Raw genomic sequence first — 11746 nt, 5'->3', positions numbered from 1 at the left:
CGGGAATCCACCACACTATGGTCTAGAATGGTACAGATATTTAATACATCTTTCTAAATGTGTTCGTACATGAATACAAACCTCCCACGTGCAAGCGAGCTTGCCGGACATCGAGGGCTGTGCCGCGGCGTAGTTAGTGACTGCAGCTGTTGTATTTTTTTTGCATATAGCAAAATTGCACAAAGGTATATCGTAAGGTAAACGCGTAAAACATTTATTAAAAACCTACTGTGGCAATGACACAACTGAGATCAACTAGGAGCTGGCCACAGTCATGAGCGACCGTGAAGTTTGGAGTGATATCTGCTGTTCCCGACTCAAGGAAGCATCATGCCCACCCTGGTCGACAGCAGTAGCAGTAGCACTAGCAGTAGCAGCAGCAGTAGCAGTAGCAGTGGCAGTAGCAGCAGCGCGCAGCACTAGCAGTAGCAGTAGCACTAGCAGTAGCAGTAAGTCAGCAGTAGCAGTAGCAAGCAGCAGCAGCACTAGCAGTAGCAGTAGCAGCAGCAGCAGCAGCAGCAGCACTAGCCGCGTGTAGCATGACTTGATTTCGTAACGAAATCAAGTCTACAAAGTGATTTCGTTATGAAAATCAAACACTGAGCCGTTATTTCGTTACGAAATCAGTGCGTCACTCGGCGAGCCGTGCGCACCAAGTGATAGCATGACTTATTTCGTTACGAAATCAGCTACTGCCGATGCATTCGTAACGAAATCATGCTACACTTGGCGCGCCGCGCGCGCCAAATGTCGCGATTACTGATTTTCGTTACTAAATCAGCTACTACAATCGAAGTGATTTCGTTACGAAATCATGCTACACTTGGCGAAGGGCGCCAAGTGTCGCATGGCTGATTTCGTTACTAAATCATTGATTTTCGTAACGAAATCAAGTCTACAAAGTGATTTCGTTACGAAATCGGACTACTGCGAGTGATTTCGTGACGAAATCAGCTACTTGCAATCGATGTGATTTCGTTACGAAATCATGCTACACTTGGCGTGTGGGGCGCCAAGTGTCACCATGACTGATTTCGTAACGAAATCAAAGTCTACAAAGTGATTTCGTTACGAAATCAAGTCTACAAATAAATCATTAAATATTTGCGTATTATTATTTATTATATTGCGGGAAAAAATAGTTAAATGGATAAAGATAGAAAAATGAAAACAATATGCATACATGGGGGCGTGCCGGGCATGGATGGATAGACTGGTACCCGTGTCCCACCTCTCGGCTTAGTTACTCGATGGGCTTAGTTACCATCGAGTAATCAAGCATGGGAGCGAGCACCAGTCTAGGATGTGGACACTGCGGCGAATTTAGGAATCGGAACGGGTTGCTATATTCAGGCCCGGATACAGGAGGGGAGCATGGTAGAGTGGCCGGGAGAAGGACGAGGAGAAAGCTGTGGAGAAGGAGGACGTCGGGAGATGTGGGCCGAAGAATGAGGCAAGGGGAGAAGGGAGAAGTTGGTGGCAGAAGCGAGGAGGGAGAAGCGCGTGGAGAAGGGAGGAGGGGGAGAAGCTGGGCTGGAGACATGAGGAAGTGGGAGAAGGGAGAAGCGGTGGAGAAGAAGACGGGGGCAGAAGATGGTAAAGAGACGAAGGGGAGAAGGGAGAGGTGGCTGGAAGAAGGAGGGGAGAAGCTGTGAGAGAAGGAGAAAGGGAGCAGGGAAGGTGCGTGGGAGAAAGAGGGAGAAGCTGGTGGGAGGAGGGCAGAAGCGTGACGAGGCGGGAAAGTGTGGGAGGAGAGAAAGGGGAGAGAAGAGCAAGTGAAAATGCGGGAGAGCGTGGAGGAGGAAGGAGCAAGCGAGGGGGTGGAGAAGGAGAGGGAGAAGCTGGTGGAGAATGAAGAAGGGAGAAGTGTGGAGAATTGGAAGAAGGAGAGAGGAGAGAAGCGGTGGTGGGAGAGAGGAGTGGGAGAGGGGAAGGCGACGAGAAGTGTGGAGAAGCGAGGAGCGGGAGAAGGAGTGAAGTGGTCGGGGAGCAAGGAAGCTGGTGGAGAAGAGGGAGAAGCTGGTAGAGAAGAGGAGGGGAGAAGGCATGGCGGAGAAGGGAGTTGGTGGAGGAGGAGGGGGGAGAAGGAGAAGGGGATAACGGAGAAGAGAAGGAGCTGGTGCGCGAGGAGGAGGGGAGAAGGAGAGTTAGAGGAGGGGCAGAAGCTGCGTGGAGAAGAAGGAAGGGGAGAAGAGAGGAGGTGGTGGAGAAGAGAGAAGCGGTGGAGAAGGAGAAGCTACGACCAGCTTCTCCCCCTCCTTCCTTCTCACCAGCTTTCTTATCCCTTCTCCCCCTTCTCACCCACCTTCTCTCTTCTCCCCTCCTCCTTCTCCCACCAGCTTCACCCCTCCTCCTCTCACCAGTTCTCCCCTCCTCCTTGCTCCCCACCTGCTTTCTTTCTTCCCTTTCCTTCCTTCCTCCACCAGCTTCCCCTTCTCCTTCATCCACACCTTCTCCCTATCTCCCCTTCCTCCTTCTCCACCAGCTGTCTCCCTCCTCCTTCTACACCACGCTTCGTCCCTCTCCCCGTCCGTCATTCTTCACAGCTGGCTCCCCCTCCTCCTTCCCACCAGCTTCTCCCCTCCTCCTTCTTCACCACCTTCTTCCCTTAATCCCCTTCCTCAGTTCTCCTGACCAGCTTCTCCCCGCTCCCTTCTCCGCAGCTTCTCTCCTCCTCCCTTCTCCACCACCTCCCATGGCTTCACACTTCTGCACATCGGATATCGCTTTTGCGATGACAGCTCTGGAAGTGACGCTCAACGGAACACTGCGATTACATCAGATTGTTTATAACACAAACCACGTGACAAAATATGCAAAATTATCTCCTGTACCAGCCTTAATATGGCACAACCCCAATCGGAACTGATCAAATATGTGTTATGACGAATTGCGCGTCACGCTTTATCTCGATCCTGAGAAAGTCAGCGACTCTTTTTTCCCCAATTTGGCAATTAACGCAAATATTTACTTTTTTCATTTTTTTATTTAGTTTTTTGTATTTTTTTTTTTTATACTTTTTTACGTTTACAACAATTTATTAAAAAATTTAAAATAATTTTATTAGTGTTAATAAGTATTAGTGTTAGTCTTTCCTCGACAGTAGCTGATTTCTTCACGAAATCACTGGCAGTACCTTGATTTCGTAACGAATCACTTTGTAGACATTATTTCGTACGAAATCATTTTGTAGCTTGATTTCGTTAGAAATCAGTATTCCGTCGACTAACCAGAACATCTGCGACACTGTGGCGCCCACACGCCAAGGTGTAGCATGAGTCCGTAACGAATCACTTGCAGTAGCGTGATTTCGTAACGAAATCACTCGCTAGTAGCTGATTCGATAACAGAAATACACATCGCAGTAGTTGATTTCGTAACGAAACTCACTTTGCTAGACTTGATTTCGTTACATAATCAGTTGATTTCGTAAACGAAACCATCAGTCATGCCGACACTGTGGCGCCCCAATAGTCATAGTAGTAGTATAGTAGTAGTAGTAGTAACAGTATGCCGCCAGATAGCAAACAGCAGCAGCAGCAGCAGCTAGCAGTGAGCAGTAGCAGTAGCAGTTACAGTAGCAGTAGCGAGTAGCAGTAGCCAGTACAGGTAGCAGTACGATAGCATTAGCAGCTGGTCTAGTAGTAGTAGTAGTAGTAGTAATAGTAGTAGTAGTAGTAGTAGTAGTAGTAGTAGTAATAGTAGTAGTAGTAGTAGTAGTAGTAGTAGTAGTAGTAGACTAGTAGTAGTAGTAGTAGTAGTAGTAATAGCAACAGCAGCAGCAGCAGCAGCAGCAGCAGCAGCAGCAGCAGCAATAGTAGTGTGTTAGGATGATGACATGCGCAAATTCACTTACATCAGTTGGATCTGACAGTAGGAAGGAGTGCTGTCCCACCCAAACCAGCTGCACACCGTTGTGCAGGACTCCGGACGACAGATAGATGGGCGTCGTATCCCATCCTACCCACGTAACATCAGGCCTGATAACCTGTAACGCCAAACCAGATTGAAGCGACCTCGCGCATGAACACACGCACACACGCACGCACACACGCACGCACGCACGCACGCACGCACACACACACACACACGCACAATTCATATCATCAGCACTAACCCCATCATATACTTAATAATCAACAGCACCACCAGCCCCAACATATACTTCATCATTAGCATAAATGCAACGCCACCTCTACTATAAGTCGTATATATGTCACTATTCCACTCACGCACAATAAAGTACATTCGATATTACATTCTCACGTATCGGACATATACATACATACACACGCACGCACGCACGCACTCACGCACGCACACACACACACCACGACCAGCTTGATGATTCACGATTAACGGCAGCGGAGGAGCGAGGAAACGTGAAACACGCCACAACAGAAGACATTATACGAGGTGTTCGTTATTCTTACATATGCGTCGAAGCTGAAAACGATGTCGCTCGCACTCGCCGTGGGGTCTGAGCCACTGTTGGCAATCGTCATCTCCTTGTACGCCCAGTCAATCTAGCAACACATGTATTGTATGGTAACTAACTGCATGCTAATTACGCTGGCGCCACCTATGTTTACAACATCGCGATTGCAAATTTTTGTTTACGAAATTTTGTGTACAATTTTTTTAGACGAATTTTTACTACTATTTTTTTTACAAAATCATGAAATTCGCAACAGCAGCGCCATCTACATCCTCTACGTCATCACAGCGCGCATTACGTTGCATTATTCTGCGCACGGAAGGCTGCGGTGCTATGCGGCCATATTACTAAGCACGCCCGCGCCCAATCTCATCATAGAGATCACGTGACTATCGGCTTTCGATTGCGCTTTGATTGCGATCGGCGGTTAAATTGCGCCACCGCAACAAACAAGAGAGCAATTTTCATCTCTCTGCGGTGAGATTGGCCTGCGCCAGCATACGTACAAGTGTTGGGTACTCGGTCGGCAGAGCCTCCTCTGTGAAGGTATACATCGCGTCGCCCGCGAGCGGAGTCAGGTTGCCACCGACCGTCTTCACCGTCGGGTTGCATAGCTTCACGATGGTCGGAGTGTCGAGGTCGCCGGTGAACATCTCCACGGTGAACGTGCTCGGTCCGGCAGGAAGGCCGATGGTCAGTTCGAACGAGATGATGTCACCGACGTTCAAGGTCGACGCCGCCGCGTTCGGACCGACGGGCGTCAGAAGAAACGCCATTTCTGTCGGCACCTGCGATAGCCGACGGACGCGGATAATCACTGTGTGCGGTAAACCACCTCGCACCTATATCGACAACTCCGCCTCCTTCTGTCGCGGCTGCTATCATGCGTGGTCATGCAAGAAATCTGCCGACGTTAGGACGTAGGGACGAAATCTGCTGAGGTGTGTTTAGTGTGGACAGACAACGTTAACGACACATTGCAGTTCGTGCGTCATACCGAGTGCTAATGCGTAGTAAAGTGATTACGTCACCGTAAATAGTAAAAGTTAATAAATGAAAGTGTCAATGACACTGTAGCTCACCACAAAAAAAGACACAAATGAGTGAGTAAGAAGAAGTCAGTTTTAATTGAGCAACCATCGACGTACATTATAGAAACGATTGCCATCTGTATATCGCAATAATAATTCATAAACCAAAATGAATCACAATTTGTGACCGTAGATGGCGCTATACCCGCTTTGTAGCGATGGCGTTTGAAATAAATAGGTTATGCTGCGTTCAGACATGTTTTGTAAATCTTTACTCTAATATAGACGTTTTATCGGCAGTGTGGAGTGAAAATACCAATTTTGCATTAAAGATATTGTCAATGAAACTTGTGAAAACGACCAGACGAGTGTGACACACAGACTGTTTGTGGTCTATAATAATATGCTATATAATGCCAAGCCCTACATAATTTGCATAATTTTTTTTTTAATATCAAAACCCCTAGCCTTATCATTCACATACCAAAAATGAGCAAATCCCTGTTGCAACCTGAACTGACTAATGGCAATTACCATTTTTGCCAAAAAATTGCCGTGGCTGCCAAAAGAAACGAAAGTACGTCGACTGGCGTGCTTCAAAATAGGACGTTTAATATGGGAGCATAGCAGTAACAACTATACCCAATTTCAAACATGTGGGCCAAACGGTTCCTGAGTTATCGTTGATCGAAGCGAAATGTTGACGGACGGACGGACGTACGACAGACGACAATCCATGGCAATAGCTCAGCTTGACGATGTCAAGGTGAGCTAAAAATTATGTCCACTTTATTGCAAAATGTAAGTGATTCTGTTCACTTTTTTTATGGTTAAATTGCTGCAATATACTTCCTATTTTGCTATTCCGTTCAATGTGAACAAACAGTCGTGACTCATACATAGCCCATGGCAAGCATTTAATGTCATGATCACGCGAGCGACAACTGGAGATGGATTGATGCTAAAGAGCTGACGCGTGCCGATTTACATTTAAACATCAGCTGAAGCAAGCAGCAAACGACCAAAGTGTGCATTATCGTCATTAGAATCATCCTCATATTTATCATCGCCGTCGCCGTCATCGTTGTCATCATTGTCATCGTCGTCGTCGTCGTCATCGTCGGCCGCATAATCATCAACATCGTTATCATCACCATCATCATCACCACCGTCATCACCTTCATTTTTTTAAATAAAATGGTTGCCAAAGACTTCGACTGTACTTACCGCGCGTTTGGAGCGTGTGTGGGCGACGAACTCGTTTGGTTCGAAGTCGACAAACTCAGCATCTCCCGTCTCGCTAGGTGGAGCCACGTGCACGTTTAGGGTGAACGTGTCGGTTTTCGATGTTCCATCCTGGCTGCTGTTGCCAACATTGTTTCTTACTTTGATAGTCAACCTGCGAAACAAGACAGAAGCGATGCGTTGCTTGTGCGCTGCTGTTGTTGTTGTTGTTGTTGTTGTTTCGTGTATTGTTGCGCTCTTGTGCAGAGAGCGTTATTTCTTTCTATGTTCATAACGTGATGCCACGTTCCATGCGTAAGCGCGGGTACGTGACCGTTGCGTTCCACTTTGCAAAACACACTGATTTGATCGTTGATCAAAAACACTGCAGGAGATGAAATATAATTTACCTTCTTGAACATAATTGTGATCTCCTTCTGTCAAAACCATGTAGTTATATGCTCTTGAAAATACCAATCAAATATTACATACTTGCGTTCGGATTTCTTTGGTATCTCTCTTCGCAGCAAGATGTCGCCACTGTCTGGATCGAGCAGAAACTCCCCGTGTTCGTTGCCGTGGGTGATAGCATAGGTCATATCACCACAAATACATTTCTCGTCAGAGTGGGCACAGGTGGTGACCCTTTTAATGTTGAAATAGAGATAAAACAAGATTTAATAAAGATTTATTAATATAATATAATAAATAAATTTCTCGTCAGAGTGGGCACAGGTGGTGACCCTTTTAATGTTGAAATAAAGGTAAAACAAGATTTAATAAAAATTTAATAATAATAATTAATTATGATTTAATTAATGATATAGGAGGTTATAACGTTATGATAACAGTCCGAACTGAAAAATGTAGGTTCATGATAAGGGAAATATTATCATGGGCAGAAGAGCAAAATGATGGAAATCATACTATAGAAGCAAGATTGAAATTATACGAATGCACAGTTTTACCTTCCTTCCTAAATAACAGTGAAACATGGACTAACTTGACTAAAGGAAGAAGTAAAAATGTTGGAGGATTTCCAAAATGAGTGCCTGCGCAAAATAATAATCACGCAGAAAAAGCAGAAAAATCTACCGAAAGGCATTGAAAGACGATGAAAACTCTAAGGAAAGATACGGAGGAAAAAAAACGCATTATTTTATTGAAAATCCCCATATTTACTTAAAAAACATCCAAGAGATGGCGCTGTGGCATGTCAACATTGGCTCCGAACCATAGCTTAGACTGGTACCCGGTCGACACTAGCGTGTGGATAGTCAGTGTAGCGAAAGATAGTTAGCTAATTAGCTCAGTAACTAAAGTTAGTGTAGCGAAGGATACTTGCCGGAGTGAAGATGGCGAACGGGTACCAGTCTAACCATAGCTCCGAACATTCCAACCTCTGTCGTGCAGTGTGCTGTGTTTTGCTCAATTGTTCAATGAATGACGCACTCGTTCACTTCCGACAGCGAGTGAAAATGCAGAAAATTTTCCTCTTTGATGCGAAATGCATTGGCCGGGCATTTCATTATTTACGAAAAGTTAACAGGCCGGGGGAAAGACGGTAGGTACAGGAACTGGTCACGTCGGTGACGCCCCATTTATGCCCATCAACGAAGAAGGCGGGGCTAATTCTGATTACGGAGATGTGAAAATGCAACAGAAGGACGTAGCGCAGTGCGCTAAACAGCGTGTTATTTTCGTTTTTGTGCCAAACTCTATCATAGGAAACCGTTCTAGCCTAGCAGAATGCCCTAGTTCCTGAGATCGGCGACTTGGTGCTGTTATGGGTCCCCACCTTTAAAAATATTATAGAGGTGCGGCGTAGACTGTGATTGGAAGACACAAAGTGTCAATCCTCAGCGCGCCTCGGCATCATGGCCGCATCACGTCAAGGAGAGGAAGCGGATTGGCTGTGCGCTGTTCGCCTCAAGGGCGCCATCTATGGACCATAATCAGCTGAAACGGCTGTGCAGACCGAACCCAGAGACAATAGAACACTAATCTGTTCTAGGGTCTCTGCTGAACCCAAATTTGGGCCAGATATGGCGGCGCTTCCTCTCCTTGTTATATTTAGCTCCTTGCGCGGATGCATACTTACTACATCAACAACAGCAGCGGCAGGGCCGAGTGCTCCGACCGTGAGGAGTGTAGGGGGTAGCGTTGGTGATGTGACGGTCACCGTGCCTTCAGTGGCCCAATAAAGATTCCAGAAGATCTTCACCTTGCTGTTTATATCCGAACTCGCTGCGTCGGCACGCGCCCCTGCGAAATAAAAATATGTAATTGAAAATGAAAATGTAAATTGACTACGTCACAAATTTTTTTATGGTGTATATTTTGTTAAATTTTTGTTGCAATTTTTTGTACATGAAAAGTGAGTACTAACGGGACTAGATGTATCCTCAGATTCTTAACTGATAATATTGTTTCTCAACTAGTTAAAAAAAAACCTGGGCAATTTGATATATTGATCACGACATTAAATGCTTGCTATGGGCTATGTATGAGTCACGAGTGTTTGTTCACATCGAACGGAATAGCAAAATAGGAAATATAATGCAGTAATTTAACCATGAAAAATGCAAGAATCACAAAATTTTGTGAAAAAGTGAACATTGTTTTTTACTTTTACTTTTGACGGTGACGTAATCACGCGCGCACACTCACTCACTCACACGCGCGCGCACACACAGACACATAAACTTGCGCACACTCACTCACTCACACGCGCCCGCACACGTACACACGCACGCAAGCACGCACGCGCTAACATATGCACAGACATGACACACAAAAGAGAGACACGTAGGTCTATCTATATTAGCGCTCGTTCTTACCTGAATTCGGCAGATGGCCGATGTACATGATCGCCTTGCTGGCTCCACCCGTGTACAAGGCGTGCGGAGTGTATTCCACGTAGATGTCACTCCATGGGGGCGTGCAGAGATTGGAACCGGCCTCCTCACTCACCAATCTCAAACTGAAGTGACAGGAACGAATCAAAATAATTTATTTCACGAATTTAAAGCTACGTCAATGCACGTAGAGCCATCGGTCGGTCATATGCGGTGTGTGTGGGCGGGGGGTATGTGTGCGTGCGTGCGTGCGTGCGTGTGTGTGTGTGTGTGCGCGCGCTCGCGTGCGTGCGTGCGTGCGTGCTTGCGTGCGTCTTTGTATCGCTCGCTCTCTCTCTCTCCCCCTCTCTCTCCCTCTCTCTCCCTCTCTTTCTCTTTCTCCTCTCTCTCTCTCCCCCCTCCCTCTCTTCTCTCTCTCTCTCTCTCCCCCCTCCCCTGCTCTCTCTCTCTCTCCCCCTCCCTCTCTCTCTCTCTCTCTTCTCTCTCGCTCTCTCTCTCTCTCTCTCTCTCTCCTCCCCCTCCCTCTCTCTCTCTCTCTCTCTTGCTCTCTCGCTCTCCTCTCTCTTCTCCCCCTCCCTCTCTCTCTCCCCCTCCTCTCTTTCTTTTCTCTCTCTCTCTCCCCCTCTCTCTCGCTCGCACCCTCTCTCTGTATCTCTCCCACCACTATTTTCACAGCCTCATGGATTACCAAACCTACCCGGTAACCACAACGCTCGGTAGTCTCAACTGTAAAGGTGTAATTCTTGTCTGCGTAGTCCCAGATCGCCGAGTATTCCTCTAGAATCGCTTCCTCGCAACAACCGACGGTATCGGTGTTATCTGCTCCTGGGCAATGCTCTCCGTCGGCTACAACGAACGTTGATGAACGGTAACATTGAGCTCCGAGGGCGACATTACGAAACTAGTAGCAGGAGTGAATAATAACATATCTATTATAATATATATATATATATATATTATATTTATATTTTAGTACACATATATATATAATATTATATAGAACTTCTAGACAATCATACTATTCCGTAGAGTAGAGATATAATCTATTATTATTCATCCTGATACTAGTATGTCGCGAGTCGCTATAGTAAAGTGCGCTGATGCTGTTTCACCTCGCCGAGTTTATTTGCGACAAGGCGTCTTCTGCTGAGAGAGCGGATGTACAGATTTCTAGGAATTGCATGAGCACGTGCTGCGGTGTTTACTAGGCTCGGAGTTAATCCGGGCGTGACGTAACGCGCGCAGCCGTATGAATGTAGAATCGTAGTGTAGGATGTAGAATGTAGAATGTAAGATGTAGCAATGTAGAATGTTAGAATGTAGAATGTAGGATGAGATGTAGAAATGTAAATGTAGAATGTAGAATGTAGAATGTAGATATGTAGGATGTAGAATGTAGATGTAAATGTAGAATGTAGAATGTAGAATGTGATGTAGGATGTAGAATGTAGAATGTAAGATGTAGAATATTGAATGTAGAATGTGGTTTGTTCTGTGGCTAAAACTCTCGCAAAAAACTATATCGAGCCGAGAGAGATTGCCTCTCAGAAGTTGTATTTATGAGGGCTAGCTCTAGAACTATAGCCCTTCGCTCTGGTTAGAGCGAAAGCTATAGTTCTAGAGCTATATAAGGGCGTGATCGTTGTATTATGCAATATTAAGTGAATCGAAGGACAAATAAAAGCCGTAAAGAAACAATTTATACTTCCTTACTTACCCCTTTCCTCTTTCCCCAAATCCCGCCTACCCTCCGTCTCTATGTCTATTTCTCCCAAAGCTATCTCGCTTCTCCCTCCCCATTCCATTTCTCCCTGCCATCTCTTAATTTCTCTCAATTGGCTTTTCTCAGTCATACTCTTGCTCTCGCCCTCTCTTACCTCTCTTTCCGTTTCCTTTTTTCTCCCTCTTTCTTGCACCCCACTTCATTCGTGTGACATTACTTAAGTTATTAACTTAAAATCTCTTTAGCAATCCCGATCCATACCAGATAACACGGCGATAGGAAATTAGTTTAAAAATTGCCGCTTACATGCGTGTCTGTACGACAGATGAATGTTCAATATCAGCAGTCAATATTAATAGATTATTATTATTATATTGTTATTATTCACTTATTAATCACTATTATTATTTTTATATATTACTTTATTGATTCGTTATTATTATATTTACTATTAATAATAGATCTATATTAT

At 45.4% G+C, this 11746-nt stretch overlaps 1 protein-coding gene across 1 annotated transcript in view; it reads right to left on the bottom strand.

Annotated features, from left to right (window-relative positions):
* LOC106815061 overlaps positions 1–10278 on the bottom strand; it is a 16064-nt gene extending 5786 nt beyond the window's left edge. The window contains exons 1-3 of the mRNA XM_014819488.1: positions 10249–10278; positions 9534–9676; positions 8795–8958 (exon numbers count right to left, since the gene is read on the bottom strand). Coding sequence (XP_014674974.1) covers positions 8795–8958; positions 9534–9561 — 192 coding nt within the window. The 5' untranslated portion in view covers positions 9562–9676; positions 10249–10278. The remainder of the gene's footprint in view (positions 1–8794; positions 8959–9533; positions 9677–10248) is intronic.
* Between the last annotated feature and the right edge of the window lie 1468 nt (positions 10279–11746).

This window comes from Priapulus caudatus, unplaced genomic scaffold (genome assembly GCF_000485595.1).
Source record: "Priapulus caudatus unplaced genomic scaffold, Priapulus_caudatus-5.0.1 Scaffold1034, whole genome shotgun sequence".
NCBI lineage: Eukaryota > Metazoa > Priapulida > Priapulimorpha > Priapulimorphida > Priapulidae > Priapulus > Priapulus caudatus.
Note: the sequence above shows the minus strand (reverse complement) of the source record. Positions and strands in the feature narration are given on the sequence as shown.